Here is a 17,599-nt window from a genome sequence, read left to right on the forward strand (position 1 = left end):
TTGCTGGATAGAGTAATCTTGGTTGTAGGTCCTTGCTTTTCATGACTTCAAATACTTTTTCCAGCCCTTTCTTGCCAGCAAGGTTTCTTTTGAGAAATCACCTGATAGTCTTATGGGAACTCCTTTGTAGGTAACTGTCTCCTTTCCTGTTACATAGTAAGGAGCGTAGCCTTAGGTATTCGCCAGCGCCAGGCAACCCACATGCCTGCACTGTGGTGCTGTACATGGGAGAGGGGTCCCAGAGGGAACAGTGATGCTTGTGAGACTCTCAGCTGGCTTTGTGCATGGGGGAGGGGTCTGAGAGGAAGCAGTGATGCTTGTGAGACTCTTAGCTGGCTTTCAGTCACTTCCTCTGCAAACGGGATCCTTCTGGTGCTGATTCCCAGATGGGTGGGTTTGTGTATGTTCTAGGACCCTGTGGGTCTCTCCAGTGAACTCTACTGTGAAGCTGGAAATTTCTCCTGCCACTGCAACCCCCACAGGTTTTTTCAGTCAGAGGTTTTGAGGCTTTATTTCCCCATGCTGGAACCCTGGGTTGCATGGTCTGTCTTGCTCCCCAGTTTTTACTCCCCGTTTATCTGCATGCAAATGTGGGACCACCCAGTCCACCAGCCACTTCCTCGCCCAGTCTGCCATCCACCACCTCATCGGTGCAGGTCTTCCAGCCACTGCCTTGCCACGAGTCCTCTCCATCCCGGCTGCCCATCTCTGCCCCTCCTACCGGTCTGGATGAATCTTTCTTTACCTCCTTGGCTGTCAGACTTCCATACAGTTTGATTCTCTGGGAGTTCTGGTTGTTTTTTGTTTTAAAATTTGTTGTTGTCCTTCTTTTGGTTGTGCAAGGAAGCACAATGTATCTACCTATGCCTCCAACTTGGCCAAAAGTCCAGAAAACTGTTCTTTATTTTAACTTAACAGTTAAAGTTTTCCATGGGCACTATGCTAAGCAGTTGAAAAACTTTTCACTTAATCCTCAAAACAACTCCGTGAGTCAAGTACTAGGAGTTCCTTTCCAAAATATGGAAACTCAGGCCTGGAGAAGTTAGATTACTTGCCTGGAGTCACACAGCTTTGGGGCAGGACTAAGATTCAAACTTCGTTTATTTCATTTCAAAGCCCATGCTCTAACCATTATGCTTCCTAAACTGACTCCCGATCATCTTCTTCAAACTATATACTGTATTTTGCCATGTACAATGCACACTTTTTTTTTTGCCAAATTTTTTGAGGGAAAAATCAAGATGCACATTATACATGGGTATAATGACCACATACCATGGGTATAATAATCCCATGTATAATACACATAAAAACGTGAGTGCGCATTATGCACGGCAAACACGGTAATCCCACCCATTTTAACCCACTACAAAGGTCTTCTGCACTCCTTCAATGACTGGGTGACCCATCATCTCCATCCATTCAAAGGAGAAATGTGACACTCGCTAACATGTCTGGAAACCAAACACACACAGCTCTGTGCTGAACTGAATGCGTCGAGTCTGCCCAAATAAAACCCATGAGACGCACATGACTTGGAATATCTACTCTGCTGGAACATGGAACTGCTCTGGCAAAATCCACAGCAGCATTTTCCAAAGTGTGCAAAAGGGATGTTTATTTCTGCTGTGTGGAAGGAGAAAATGGCCTCTGGTCAAATCAGCTTGGGAAAAACCTTAAAATAATATAAACAAGTTTCACTTCTATAAGACCTACCATCTTTGATATGCAAATACACAATGTAAACTTTTAAAATACAATAAGCAGCAAATTTCTTACTCGATTAAAGAGGGTTTGGGTGTGTGTGTTTTCATGCACTATCTCTTGGGACTTACTTTGCAGGCTACATTTTTGGAAAGCACTTTACAGCCTTCATAAACATTCTGAGGAATGACCCTTTCCTTTGAGGAAAGTCCAGTGCCTGATACATAGCAGGTATCTCAAAAATGTTTAGTTAGTTTAATATACAATCCATTTTTCTACCAATGGAGTTTTACTGTAACAATGGCCTAGGACAAGCTTCACACTGTGGATACCCAAGTCCCAATCTTAACTAAGCACACCTTTCACTGTAAGTGACATCCACCACCATTGAACAGGGTTGCGACTCAAAGACACACCCAGGGAGGTATTCTACCATTAGCAGAACATGATTCTTTTGATACATTTTGCTAACATTCCTCTTTATCCAGTCTCATATCCTTCCCATTCCTAAGATTTTCATCAATTTCCAGCCAACACTGAAGAATGCCATTTAAATTATTATAACACAAATAGGACTCAAAGCACAATACAACCACAATTCTTAGCATCAAAAAACATTTAATAAATGCTAATTACTCAAGCATCATTTGAATAATTCAATCTGGGTCAGTAAATTCCTCCACATGTCAATAGTTTAGGGTCCCTCAAATCATCCTTAGCTGTGCTCTATTCGCTCACCGTTTCTGAGGATATCTATTTGCCACCTACAATTACCTCTAAGTAGCCAAATCAAACCTGCACCTGTATCTTTACTGCTCCAGAGGCCTAGGCCCTTATTTCCAAATGAATGCCTACTACACAGGATTTTCTTATCACAGGAGTTAACTACAATACATAGCACCCCAAACGCAACTTGTTAAAAACCAAATTTACCAAAAATCTCTCTCCAACAAACCTGCCTCTCCTATCCTCTCCACCTCTCATAACTGTCTACAGTACTGCCACCAGCAGCATATTTCCATCACTCTTCTCTTTATTGGCTGCACTATTACAAGGGTCCCAGATGGACTGCTTGGGATACAGCCTCTCTGCCTTTGAAGCACTCATAAAAGCCAACAATGGGACCTCCAACCATTCAGCCATCAATCTTCATAAACCCATCAGCACTTAGACTTAACTGAGAAACACTGTGCCAGAGGCTGTAGGGTGAAGTAGGTTCAGTCGCTGGAGCCAGATCGCCTGGATTCAAATTTCACTTCCTATTTTTTAGCTGTGTGACCTTAGGGCATATTACTTAGCCTCTCTGTCCTTCCTCCATGTCTAATCCACTAAATAGGAATAAGGCCATAATCCTTTAATCAAAAACCCTTAATTCCAGATGTGTTTGAGTTCAGAAAATTTTCTAGATTTTGGAATGGTAACAAAGTACGTATTACATACTATATGAGACATCCCAAGTTGAGTCTGAGTCAGTACACTGTAATCAAAGCACCGAACCATAAATATTTGCACTAGTTAGGATAAAAACAAAAATAGCTTCGAGTCATATTTTGTCACCAAATGCCATTACCACAAACTTTTGGTTCTGAGGTTTCAGAATTGCAGATAGAATCAATCGAGCTAATACATATCAAGTACTTAGAAGAGCACCTGGCATACAGTAAGTACTACATCAGAGTAACTTGTCATTTTTATATGCAAGGTACTTTTCAGGCTCTATAAAAGCACCTTAGTCTGTCTGTTCAGGCTGCTATATCAAAAATACCATAGACTGGGTGGCTTACACAACTAAACATTTATGCCTAACAGTTCTAAAGGCTCACACTTCCCAAGATAAAGGCATGTGCATATTCGGTGTCTGCTGATGTCTGGTTTCCTGGTTCTTAGATGGCCAACTTCTCACTGTGTCCTCCGTGACAAGGCAGTAGAGATGAGTAAACTCTCCTGAGTCTCTTTGTAAGGACACTGATACTATTCATGAGAGCTCCACCCTCCTGACCTGTCCACCTCCCACAGGCCCCCACCTCCAATTACCATCACAATGGGGATAGATTTCAACATGAATTTGGGGGTGACACCAACATTCAGTCTACAGCAGAGAGATACAAATATGAATAAAAATTATTTTCCTTGCACTGTGATAAAGACATCTAAGCTCTGGAAGGGAACTATTAGTACAATAGTAGTTAACATGTATAAAATTATTATATGCTAAGAACTAGGCTAGATTTTTAAATGAAGTACCTTCTTTATTATTCATGAGCACTCTAAGGTGGATATCATTATCCCCATTTTATGTATGTCAAAAAGGAGGGTGAGAGAGGACAAGTAATCTGCCCAAGGTTACGTAGTGGACCCATCACACCCGGCATTCCACTTCCAACTTGAATATCCATGCTCTTATCCACAACCTTATGCCTCCCCTGCAAGTTATATTTGTCAAGTCTTGACACTATAAAATTGGGAACCATGATGTGCCAAGGTCAATGACACCTGCCAGTATTTCTCTACTTCCCAAACAATGGCATTTTAAGTTATACATCATAATCTAATAATGCCAGCAAAACAAAATACAAACTTACCAAATGACGCAGTGTGATATTAATCCTTTTGAAGGAATTAAACCTGAAACAAATGTAGAATACAATGAACAAAGTAATGGGATTAGTCACGTTTCAATATACAAATACTCTATTCCCTTTTGCTTTAGCCTCTTCTAAAAAGTATTAGAACAAAAAATTTAGAAAAAGAAAAAGGTTTAGGTAGAAGAGGGCAGTGAATCTATTCTATAATAGTAGAGAAAGTGGTTTACTTTTAAATGAAAACAAGATTTAACTCATCCAATAGGATCCACTGATAAATTGATTCAGAAAAAGGTCTGTCTGCATCCAGATACACCCAGATGTCCGGCAGCAAACATTTCATCATCACTAAAACAATGACTCATTCATCAGAAAGGAATTCTTCAGTGAAGAATTTGAGAAAGAGGGAAGGAACTTCAAGGGGTTAGTCTTAGCTTCTTGACATTTAAGAAGATACTGTCAAGTCTTAAATCAAAAATTACTTTTTTAACCTAGGTCAAATATAATTCCCAAATACACACTCAACAGAGGACAGACAACAGGCATCAGAGCAGAACTCTGCTGGGCAAATCAGTTTTGCTTGCTTTTCATAACTTATGTTAGAAACTGTGAGGGGCTAGAAATACCAGAAGGAAAAAAATTAAATGACCCTGTCTTTTTGAACTTTGCCAAAGTCATAAGGCAAGACACTAACCTACAGCTATCTCATTGGTCCCTACGGCAAGGCTTTGAGTGTGGTGATTTCAAGGAACCCATTTAGCCAGCACCAACCACAGGATGAACAGAAAGTAGACCCATTGTGGCAAGTCCCAGGTTATCTTCCCAAACAAAAGGAATTGGGTCATACAACTGGAAGCAAAGAAGGATTCACTCACTATTTTTAACAACCAGTGTAGAAAACAGACCTTGCTCCAGTGACTCTAGAGGACAATGTCGATCTCAACTTACAGATCCCCAAAGGGTATCAACACCCTCTCTTAAGTGGAACAAGGTGGGGGGTATGAGACACTGTATGGCCTGTGACCCAGCAGCACATCTCTTAAGGAATTTTCTCCTTTTTACTACAGGCATGGACTCCAAGGTTTTGGAGATGCCCAGGTTGAGTGATGAAATACGGGCTGTGTGTTTCCTCTTCATCTCCGCCAGATGGCAGTTTTGGAGCCAACAGGAAGGAAAGAGAGGCCATAAATTCAGAATTACTTACAGACTCAATACTCGAATATGAGTATCATGAATAAGAACAGAAGCAACATGACTATATAAAACCTAACAAGGAACTTAGTTTTTTATCGATTTGAGAGAGAGAGAGAGAAACAACGATTCGTTGTCCCACTTACTTATGCACTCATTGGTTGCTTCTTGTATCTGCCCTGACCAGATGGAAGCCGCATCCTTTGCATTTGGGAGCAACGCTCCCACCAAGCTACTCACCAGGGCCGGCTGTAGTTCGGTTTGTTTTCTGTTTTGATGCAGAGATTTTTGTGACCTATAAATGCCATGCTCTGTGTGTTGTACTCGTATTTGGTAGGTTTTTATTAACTTTGAATGAAATAAAATTCTGTCTCACAAATAAAACTGGGACTTGAAGCCAAACCTGTTTTTCTTGCTGTTTACTCTCTAAATTGCATGAAATTGCCAATGTGGCAGCAGGGTCTTTAACCTTGAGCTGGCATTTTGGCACTGGCCTCATTAAGGTCTTCAAAGTTATTCTGGTTTAAAGAAAAAGGACACATGGACAAAACCAAAAAGGGGTAAGACCAAGGGTGGGAAGTGGGGATGGCTGGGGTGGGGGGCACTGGTGGGGGGAAAATGGAGACAACTGTACTTGAACGATTAAAAAAATGGAAAAAAAAGCACTTACATTTTTTGATACAAAAAAATAAAATTGAAATTATGTTGAAAAAAGCTGTAGAAATGGTGCTACAGGGTAAGTATAGTCCAGATTTTAAATGTCTACACGAAAACCTTATTTAGAAAGCATCCCTAACTCTGTCTTCTCTGCATTGGGAGCAGCTCTTCTGCCACAGCCCCTCCCTCATCCCCTGAAAGTGTGCACCGGTGCCCAGTTTGACTCCACCCCCTCCTTGGTCAGAAGCGCCTCTGCTGGGGAGCTGGTCACTGTCTGCAGTGGTGCTAAAACGACCAGAGACACTGACACATGAAAGCCTCAGAGCTTGGAAGCCCCATATCCTCCAGCCTCACTTATTTCTAGCCACAGTTTCCAAATCAGTGCCATTTCAAGGGACACCTGACACAGCAGCCAAGCTCAGCGAGGTTGGAGCTGCCACAGTAGGACTGGCAGGCTCTGGGGCAGCAGTGGGAACTGTTTGGAAGCCTCATCATTGGTTATGCAAGGGCCCCTTCTTAACCAACAGCTCTTTTCCTACTCAGGCCTTTGACCGTTCAGAGGCCATGGGACTCTCTGCCTGATGGTGGCCTTTCTCATTTTCTTTGTCATGTAAAGGAGGCGTCTCCACCTCCCATGGTTCTTTCTCCGGTAACTTGTATGCTCCTTTTCCTATAAATCCCCAGGCAGCCTGGACAAAGTGGTAAGTTCACGGTTTGACAAAGGGAAGACAAATAAATACTGTATTAATAAGAAAAAAGAAAGAAAACATCCCTAAGTGAGGTAGAATCTATCACTTCAGTTTAATTTTTATAAAGTACTGATTTTAATGACAACTTGTCTGTGTTTTGGAATCATTTGGGGATCATTTGGGGAGTGTCAAACAAAATACCTAAGCCTGTGTCCCACCTCCAGAGCTTATGATTTAATTGGTCTTGGATGTCACCTGTGCCTTGGAACATTTGCAAGGGTCTCCAGGTGGTTCTAATGTGCATACAAATTGTGGAATCACTGGACTAGAATATTTCACTTGAGGCAAGCAAGGCATATTCAAAATATACTAATCCAGAAATGAGAGGCATGACTGATTTAAACAAATTAGTGACTTCCCTACCCTTCTTTTGTAGTATTAAATATAATGTAAAAATAAAGTAATATAAATTCTGTAAAGTAAGTTGGATTACAAATTTTTTATTAAAGATTTTATTTATTTATTTTTAGAGAGAAGAGAAGGAGGGAGAAAGAGAGAAAGAGAAAAAACATCGATGTCCGAGAGAAACATCAATCAGCTGCCTCTCACACACCCCCAACCAAGGACCTGGCCTGCAACCCAGGCATGTGCCTGACTAGGAATCCAACTGGCAACCTTTCAGTTTGTGGGATGATGCCCAACCCACTGCGCCACACCAGTCAGGGTAGATTGCAAATAATTTTATAAATTCAGTCATCTAAGATGTAGTTACAAGTGATAACAATGGCCATATTGCCCCTCTTTTTGAATGCCTCATCTACCCTACTGCCCCTCAAATAATCTCAAAGTACCCTTGAAAAATTAAAAAATTGGCAAGTGTTCAGTTCTATCAAATAGTCTATGTACCTACACATTTGCACAGTGCTTACTTACCAAACTGCTGCTACTGATTCCAGCTTTGACATCTGTCCAGTTCATTTTTGTTCAGCATGCACGCCAGTGTGTTCTAACTACAGTATTTTCATATGCATCTCTCTCACTGTACTCTTGAGTTTCTCAATGGCAAGAGTGATGTCTTTAGGGGAACTTTTTTTAAAAGGCCCAAAACATAAAGATACAATCTGATGAGTTTTCACAAACCGGACATACTCATTTTACTGCCACCTGGATCAAAAATCAGGATAGCACCAGCATCCCAGAAGCCTCCTCATACCCCTCTAGCCACTAGCTTTTCCTATGTTCCTTTTACTTTCGTATTTTCTTATGAAGTTCTTAAATGTGCTATTTCGAAGTCTGTATCTCAGTGAACTCTTACATATGTATACAGTCCTGTAACCACCTTCTAGATACAGGCAATTCCAACACTCAATGTTGCCTCGAGGATGCCCCTTCCCAGCTTCCCCTACTCTCCACCATTCTAATTTGTTACTACTGATCACTTTTGCCAAGCATGTCTGCATTCCTAGCCTAACAAACACTTTTAAAACAACAAATTTAAAAATGTACTGTACTTACTGTTTTGTAGCCTGCTTTCTCTTTGTAACTTCCATCATGACTATTTTTCCATATCTTTCATATTATTTAAGTATTTTTAAATAAATATTTTATTGGCTGTGTAATGTTTGTGTGTAGATGACAGTTTTAAAAATATTACTATAGCCCTGGCCGAGGTGGTTCAGTGGTTAGAACATCATTCCATAACCAAAGGGTTGCAAGTTCAATTCCTGGTCCAGGTGCCTTCCTGCCTGGGATGCAGGTTCATTCCCCTGTCTGGGCGTCTATGATGCCCAGCCCGGGCACGTACAGGAGGCAACCAATTGATGTTTCTCTTCATTCCTCGCTTTCTAGACACGATAAAAAAAATGTGCTTGGGTAAGGATAAAAAATAAAATATTACTGTATTGTTAGATATTAGCTGCTAGTTTACTAGTTCACTTGATCAGATTTATTTCCTTCAGGTTATGCGCAAATTGGCCGCTTGGAGCAGTACTCAAAGTGTGGGTCCTTGACTAGCACCATCAACATGCCCTGAAAACCTGTGAGAAATGCAAATTTACTGGCCCCACCCAGACCTACTGAATCAGAAACTGTGGGGTGAAGCCCAGAAATGTGTCACACACCCTTCAGGTGATTCTGATACATGCTAAAGTTAAAAACAGCTGTCTTAAAGGGATAAACTTATCGTAGAAGATTTTTACAATTATCCTATAAAACACACACAAGCTCACAAAATTAAACAACTTTTCATGAAACTGTTTAAGAAGCTAAATTGTTGGTAACCCCCCATGGCTGAGGCTGAGTGAGAGACCTTGGGGACCCTAAGCCACTAAGGAGACAAAGCTTATCTCCCTGGCAGGGGTGCTGCCATTGCCCCCTTTTACTTCACCCTGCTTGGCCCCAGGTGGATGACCAGTTAGCTAACCACGGGTAAGATTCCTCAAGGGAAGGATGACCTAAGAAAGGCACAGTCATGAAGCTGCCCTCAGGGAAGGACTTGGGAGGTTATAGAAAAAGGGGGTGATGGACCCTTGGCTTTGACATAGCCTGAGTCCTCATTCTGTCTGCAAGAAATCTCCTACTCTCTTGGCTGCCTTATTTCCCCTGCCTGACTTAAGCCTGAAACAATGCTGGAGGGCAATGCAGCCCAGGGCAGGAACAGACAGTTCCCCGGGGCGATCAGTCCTAAGAAAGAATACATAAAATCCTATGAAACCTGCTTTGCCAAGAATGCCCTCAATTTTCTGATAAGGGTCCAAGATAAAATGAGTTTGTTTTCCAAAGTTTTATGGCCCTTTAGCTAACTGACCCTGACTCAGAATAAGCCCTCCTAGTTCTTTGATGTTATCTATTGTTTGATCCTTACTGCCTGACAATGATTGATCAGCTTTACCTGTATTCCTGTGCAAACTGAACCCAATAAAAGCCCATTGAGGAATAGGCTCCTGGCCCTTCTCCCTTGAGAGATTGGCCACCTTTCTTCCCCAAGCAGATCATGTCTTGGTAGACTTATTCTCATCCAGCTGGGGTGGTTCTGTGGGCAGAGCCCCCCCCACTAAATGAAGCTTATTGCAGCAGAAGTAGGCAAGGTATTAAACAGAATGTGAAATGGTGACTAGAGCAAAAAAATCAAGTACAAGGCAAAATAATTCAAGTATGAACTGATGAAGAATAGCAGCGGTGGTAACAGAAGTGAAGAATTTTATTAAGAGTCATTATGAAGTATAAATGCAATAAAAAAAGAATTATGCCAAAAACAACTCCCAGATTTCAAGTCAGAAGAATATAAAATATAGGTACTGAAATGGTTGGGAAGGAAACTAGCTTGGTTTGTAGAATGAAATATGAATTTCATTTTGAATTTCTTGAGGATATAGTGACATAAGTAAAAATATTCAACATGAAGTGGGAAAAGAGAATGGAGCTTGAAAGGTTATAACTGAAGACAGATTAGGCGGGCACATTCACCATCACCGAGGCAGCTCAATAGAGGAATAACTGAGAAATGGGCTGCAGTCCAAAACGAGTGGCCTGGAGTCAGCCTGGGTCTATAAATGTGTTTTGTTTGGTCAGCAGCATTTTAAAACTACAATACAAACATTTAAAAATAAAAAATATTTCACCTAAAAAAATGCAGTTTGCCAGCCTCCCAGAAAAATTGGTAGTTATGGAAACCCCAGGTCCATAATTTAGAATGGCCACAATGCCTGGAATTGAGAAGCTGCCTCCTTTAGACAGAGCGCTGCTTCCAGCCAGCCAGCAACACTCAGTGCTTCCTCCTTAGCCTCTGCAAGTGGGTGACAGAAAAACCATGGCAGAGAATCAGATACTGAGCCTTCAGAAACAACTACATAGAAGTAAAATAAACAGGCAGCTCAAGAAGCAAGAACCAAAACAATGCAGAAGAGAAGATGGAGAAGTCAATGAATACTATTAACTTAAAGATGAACCTCTTTGAAGAAGCACCCCGAACCCATCTTCCTTTCTAACCCTGACTCTCTCATAACTGTACTTTCCCTTTAAGACACTTATCAGAGTTGATAAGTGTTACTAAATATTACTTTTGTTCAAGGATCTTACATAAGAAACAATTAGAACATCAAGTAGTCCAGATTGGCTATAGTATAATACAGGGGTGTCAAACTCATTTTCATCCGGGGCCACATCAGCCTCCTGGTTGCCTTCAAAGGGCCGAATGTAATTTCAACTCCTTAACAGTTAAGGAGTAGTTACATTTATACAGTCCTAAAATTATTACTAATAGCAGTTACCTATTCCCAGGAATAAGAACATAATAGAAAGTATTGTTGAATTCATGGAAGTACATTGGGCCAAATCTTGAAACCCAGGCTGGGAATTTTTTAGTTAATTCCAAAGGAAGGAGTGCACCTTATCTAACGGCTTCTGAGCAGAGGAATGGCAGGCACCGAAGAAAACTTTAGCCAAGATTAACAAGGCAGTCATGTGCAGATTCAAAATGGGAGAGGTAAGTCCACCAATCAAATTTCTGGAAAAAATTGACTAGTGATATATTTGAGAGGCTTGCTCAAATTCTAATCAGCAGGAAGAGATGAGGATCCAGAATGTGAGAGAACTCAGATACCTTCAGGAATCTAGAATGATAATGCCAAGAAGTTGAAAGTGCAGATGCTGCATAAAGGCTGCACTTTTGTGCAAATTTATGTGTTGGTCAAAGTTCATTTAGTTTTTCTGTATGGTGGTTCTAGTGCTTAGTTGTCTTTAACTTCATTAGAAACAATTTTGTCACACTGTATTGTGATAGCTGTCATATCAGCATGCATTTTAAAAACTTACCAAAATTGGTGAATTTTTGTGCAGCCATTTTAATATTGAAGATGGAAGGAAATAAGCAATATTTTTGGCATATTATGCTTTATTATTTCAAGAAAGGTTAAAACAAAAAAATTTGTGCAGTGTATGGAGAAGGTACTGTGACTGATCAAACATGTCAAAAGTGGTTCATAAAGTTTCATGGTACTATTAACATTTTGTCCAAATGATTCTTTGCTGTGGGGCTGGTCTTACACATTGGAAGATGTTTAGCAGCACACCTGGCCTCTACCCACCGGAAGCCAATAGTGGGAGATAGCCGACATACTCAAAATATCAAATCCATAGTGTTGGTGAAAATGAAAAATGTCTTTTTAGTTTATGGAAAAAACTAAACAGACTTTTTGGCCAACCCAATATTTGAAGTCCAAAATGAGGCAAATAGGTGGTTCTGACTAGCACTAGATCCCAGGATAAATCGAGCTTAGAATATACAAATTTGAGAGTTATCTTTAGAGAGAGGTGCTTTTTTGGGGAACAGTAACAACAAAAAGTGTCCAAGGTCTGAAATGACACTTCAAGGTAAGTAGTGGAGAGTAGGAGGAGGAATCAAGACCCTGCGGGGAATTGAAGGCCAGAGCTCGAGAGGGATTACCCAACAACATCAACCACAGCACAGAAACCTTATTTTTTCTCACTAACACTCCCTGTGATGCCCTATTTCTTAATGAATTTGTGGGTTAGACTGTTGTAGACTGAATGACCTTGGGATCCGCTGTCTGCTTTGCTAGGATAATATCCACTCCAGGGCTGAAGCCCCAAACCTACCCCAGAACTCACCTAACCAGTCTGCACCTTGAAATGTGGGGTGGAATCAAGGCAACCTGAACTCTGGGACTGACGAATTCTTCCCAAGTCAGTTACCTTTATTAATAAACGTGACTTCCCAATTTATTTCTCAAATAATTTGGCATTTGCCCACAAATTCAAAAAATCAGCAGCAATGGCATGTACTGATTTTCTTAGTATCAACCAAGTCTCTCTTTGTGAACTTCTTAGAGGCACAGGCACCACTAATTTCAAGGTGTTTTTAAAGGAAAGCAATTCTTCGATTTCTCTTCAAATATTTATTGAGAATCCAGTCTGTGGATACAATGTTATAGAGCAACAGCCATTCCTCTTAAGTCAAAGAACCACTCCCAGATATCTCCCTCCCTCAAAGGCTGAAAAACGCAGGAATTTCAGTTGCTGAGGAAGTACGATGGATGGTATTGCGGCTACCCGGTATTGCATGGGGGCAGACAGTAGGCTCGGAGACTGAGGGTGCAACCTAACTTCCTAAAATGACTGCTCCCAGATGACCTCCGCTAGCTCGAGCTGCACAGAGCAGCACTCCCGAAAGTTACACACAACGTTTGCACACATACTCTCCACCAGCCCACCTTGTGTGCCCGCCGCACTGGCCTGGAACTTCCAGGCACCTGTGTTAACGCTTGGAACCATACGACAGAGCCGAACGATGAAGTCACACCTGGAGCACAGGTGCAATCACCAGCAACGCACGTGCGTTTGCTAGCTGCACAAAACAGGACACGAAATTCCTCCAGGTTGAAACCCTACGTGTCCCCCAAACTACACTCATCTGTTAAGAAAAGGAAAGGGATTGGGGTCAGAAAGGAACGAAAACCCTGTGGGGTCAAGGCTGAGTGAGATCCAGAGTGGCAGAAATAGGAGATGCTTCAAAGAAGGCGCCAGAAGGAGGAAGGGCGAAACACGAAGTTGGGCCGGGGGCGCTGCGACCGGGACAGGACTCAGGTCTGCACGTTGCGTCCCCAAGGGCGACACGAAGCTTCCAAGCCAGGCAGTCCCCAGTCCCGACACTCTTTCACCTCCGCGAGCGCAGCCGACGGGCCTGCTCCGGAGCTCGCTCTCTCGTTCACTCACTCACCTCGCGACGAGGCCCGACATCTCCTGCTGCCTAATCAGCGAACACTGGAGAACCAACGCAGCCGCGACTGCGCACCCAGACAGTTCCTCTCGACCCACGTCACACCCGCCCGCCGCCGAGCGCCGCCGGAAACAGATGACAAGTCCTCCAAGGGACCAGAGCGGCCGAAGGCGGGATGTTACGCTAAGCTGCGCCGAGGGGCGGGGCGAGAGAAATTGCTTGAAAGGGTTGAGGGCGGGAGAGGGGGGGGGGGGATGATAGGCAGGGGGAAAGGGAGGGATGGGGCGGGGCCTGGGTTGGGGGCGGGGCCGAGACGAAGGAGGAGGGCGGGGCGAAGGGCGGGGGCTGGAGCTGCAGGCCAGAGCTTCTGCGTGCCAATTGGTTGGAAAGAGATTCTCTTCCAGAAGCTTCGTCTGGAAGAGCCCAAGTAGCCTGCCTATACTTGGCGTGTTTAATTTCACTAAAGGAAATTCACATGACAAAGTCTTATAGAAGTTTAACCCTTTTAAATTAAAAATGTAAATTTAATATTCTTTTCTTTCAGGACTCAAACAGATGAAACGGTAACAGGAGGACATCGATGTAGTTTATTCCTAATCGAACATAGCAGAACTCCTTTCACATTAGGATTGGGATATTTCCAGTTTGATCCACCCCGCTTCTTCAATAACGGACAAGCGTTGTCTCGTTGAAAGCCAATACTGTGTATGTCTTCGCCAACTAAGCTAAAAGTTATTCTAGCCATGAAGTGTGATTATTCAGAAAGTAGCCTACTTTTAAATGAAAACAAGATTTAACTCATCCAATAGGATCCACTGATAAATTGATTCAGAAAAAGGTCTCTCTGCATCCAGATACATCCAGATGTCTGGCAGCAAACATTTCATCACCACTAAAACAATGACTCATTCATCAGAAAGGAACAATTCAGTGAAGAATTTGAGAAAGAGGGAAGGAACTTCAAGGGGTTAGTCTTAGCTCCTTGACATTTAAGAAGATACTGTCAAGTCTTAAATCAAAATTACTTTCTAACCTAGGTCAAATATAACTCCCAAATACACACTCAACAGAGGACAGACAACAGGCATCAGAGCAGGACTCCTGCTGGGCAAATCAGTTTTGCTTGCTTTTCATAACTTATGTTAGAAACTGTGAGGGGCTAGAAATACCAGAAGGAAAAAAAGTAAATGACCCTGTCTTTTTGAACTTTATATTCCACAATAAGATACCATCTTTATCTCTATCTGCTATGGAAAAAGGGGTAGAAGGGCAAGTGACTGGAAAAGCCCCTCCGGGATAAATAGAGGAGTGATAGAGTGAGAACCTGAATGTGATGATTGAGACAGTCCTAACCTATGGTCTGGCGGGGAAAAGGCTTGCATAACAATAAATTATTCTCTCTCCGGTAATTACTGTGATGGAATGTTAGATTCAAGGTTTTGACTTGAGGTGCCAAGATATGATAAATATCAGCTATCAAATGAGTTGTGAGATAGACCACCATGCAATTTTCAAGGGCTATATTAACAAGTTTAGTAAGTCCTTAAACCTCTGACTCATTTCAAGGATGGGGAAATTAAAAAATGATATGAAGATGAATTTAGAAATAAGAATTTCATAGAATACTGTGGATAATCTAGCTAAGAACCTTGTAGAAAGTGTCACTAACTGGGCTTTGCAAGACCACTCGTTTTTATTTGCAATTCAGTTTTTAAACAGTTATGGGACAGTGCTGTTTGACATCACCATCCGACACTGCCAGCATGTCTCATTCTGTGTACACAGTAAACAAACTAGTCATCTGATCCAGCATGTTTTAGTGGAAAGAGCTTGCCCCAAGATTCAATTCTTCCCTGTCCACCGAACTTCGCGTGTGTGCAACCTGTGTCACGCAAGGCCTCGTGCTTAGTTTAGCAACCCTGGGCAAATCATGTAACCCAAGACCTTTTTCAAAAGTGTTTGTATCACTTTGAATTAAGATTTCTAGCTGCAGACAACCCACAGAATGGAAAATATTTTCACATATTATATATTTGATAAGGAGCTTGTATCTAAACTATGTAAAGAACTATTAAAATTCAATCATAAAACAGACAAATTGCCCAATTAAAAAATGGAGAACGGGGTTGGTGAGGCAACAGTGGTGGCAGCGCAGCAGGTGGGTTGCTGGAGGTGAACAACCACATTGTGGAGGAGATGATCATGCTCAAGTTCAAGAGTATGGCCACTGGAAACAAACCAGAAGCTATAGAAATAACATTTGAAGATTTTGATGGGGTCCTCTATAATATTTCAAATCCTAATGGAGGCAAAACAAAAGTGATGATCAGGAACTTCAGGCAAATGGTGCTGATGAGTTATTAAAGAGAGTGTATGGGACTTTCTTGGTAAATCCAGAATCAGGATACAATGTTTCTTTGCTATATAGCACTTTATAGCACTGCCTGCACCCAAGAATTCCATTGTGCATCAGGCTGGTATGTTGAAACAAAATCGTTTTGACTCTGTCTTTGAAAAATGCTTCCAGTTCTAAGAAGGGGGCAAGGAAGGAGAGGACAGAGCAATTATTCCGTATAGAAATAATGAGACCATGTATGTTGAGTCTAAAAAGGACCGAGTCACAGTAGTCTTCATCACAGTGTTTAAGGATGATGACAATGTGGTCATTTGAAGCAGGAGTCCAAAGAAGGACACAGAGCCAGCCACAGCACCCCTTGGTCCTCTTTAGTCACAGGAACCTCCTCTGGAGCTGTAAGACACCAATGCGGTTGTGGGTGACAGCCCTCGTGCTGTTCCCTCACCACACCAGTGCCAGTGCTCGAGACACCTCCATCAACCTGACCCACATGTTCTGAAACTAGCTGCACTAACACATCAAGAGGTCTAAAGCCAATATTCACACACGTCTGTGGGCAAAAACATCCCAATTCCTTAAGGTGCTAGACCCTGCAGGCCCAGATGCTGAGAAAATATAAATGAAAACAATCATGGGGAGGATGTTCTCATCCCGCTAACTCTTGGGAACAGAAAGTGGTTGGCATCTGAAGCCTGCAACCCTTATTACTGGATAATTGTAGCTTTTAATGTTGCACCTCTTCAGATTCTTAGGAGATTCTCTATCTTGGTTCCATTTTGTACACGCTTGGAAATAATCTGCAAAAGCAAGCCGTGCTTAGGAGGACTTCATAGTTCCCAAGCACTTTTTTTAAAGAATAAAAAATGGACAACAGATCTGAACAGACCATTCTCCAAGAAGATATATAAATGATCAGTAGTAACCTTCTGAAATGATGCTCCCCATGATTAGCCATCAGGGAAGTGCAAATCAAAACCACAAGGTAATCACACCTAGTAGGATGGATGCAATCAAGAAGACAGAGAATAAGTGTTGCGGAAGATATGGAGAAATTGGATTCTTCACACAGAGCTGGTGGGAGTGTCAAATGGCGTGACCATTTCAGAAAATGTCTGGCAATCCATCAAGTGGTTAAACATGGAGTTACAACACAACCTAGCAATTCATCTCCTGAATGTATATACCGAGGAGAAAATGAAAACATAGTCCACACAAATGTTTATAGCAGTATTATTTATAATAGCCTAAAAGCAGAAATAACCTAAAGTTTATCGAATGATGGAATTTTTAAGGGATATTTCATACAACAAAATACTATTTGTCGATAAAAAAATGAAATACCAATTCATGCTGGAAATGAATGAACCTTAAAAACCCTATGCTATGTGAAAGAAGCCAGGCACAAAAGACCACATATTGTATTACTCCACTAATATGAGTGTTCAAAATAAGCAAATGTATAGAGACAGAAAGTAGACCAATGACAACCTAGCATTTGAGAGGAGTGGTGGGATAGTTGGAGAGTGACAGCTAAAGGGTATAGGGTTCCTTCTGGAGTAGTAAATATATTCTAAAATGTATTATGGTGATGGTTGCATTATCCTAAAAGTATTAATTGTATACCTGAAGTGAATGAAGTGTATGGTAAGTATGTATGTTATATCTCAACTTTTTAAAAAAGAAA

General features: G+C 41.7%; 1 protein-coding gene and 1 pseudogene across 2 annotated transcripts in view; one reads left to right on the top strand and one right to left on the bottom strand.

Moving 5' to 3' along the window:
* The window catches only part of HIBCH (3-hydroxyisobutyryl-CoA hydrolase), a 59,355-nt gene extending 45,600 nt beyond the window's left edge, over window positions 1-13,755 (bottom strand). Inside the window, exons 1-2 of one of the 2 annotated variants that reach the window (XM_024564222.3) lie at window positions 13,560-13,755; window positions 4,287-4,329 (exon numbers count right to left, since the gene is read on the bottom strand). In XM_024564222.3, the coding sequence (XP_024419990.3) occupies window positions 4,287-4,329; window positions 13,560-13,579 (63 nt within the window). In that variant the 5' untranslated portion in view covers window positions 13,580-13,755. The remainder of the gene's footprint in view (window positions 1-4,286; window positions 4,330-13,559) is intronic. The other variant, XM_071220682.1, reaches the window with a different exon arrangement.
* Window positions 13,756-14,459: 704 nt separating this feature from the next.
* LOC112307646 (actin-related protein 2/3 complex subunit 2 pseudogene) lies at window positions 14,460-16,573 on the top strand (annotated as a pseudogene).
* Window positions 16,574-17,599: the final 1,026 nt, after the last annotated feature.

Source organism: Desmodus rotundus, chromosome 2 (assembly GCF_022682495.2).
Source record: "Desmodus rotundus isolate HL8 chromosome 2, HLdesRot8A.1, whole genome shotgun sequence".
NCBI classification, from domain to species: Eukaryota; Metazoa; Chordata; class Mammalia; order Chiroptera; family Phyllostomidae; genus Desmodus; species Desmodus rotundus.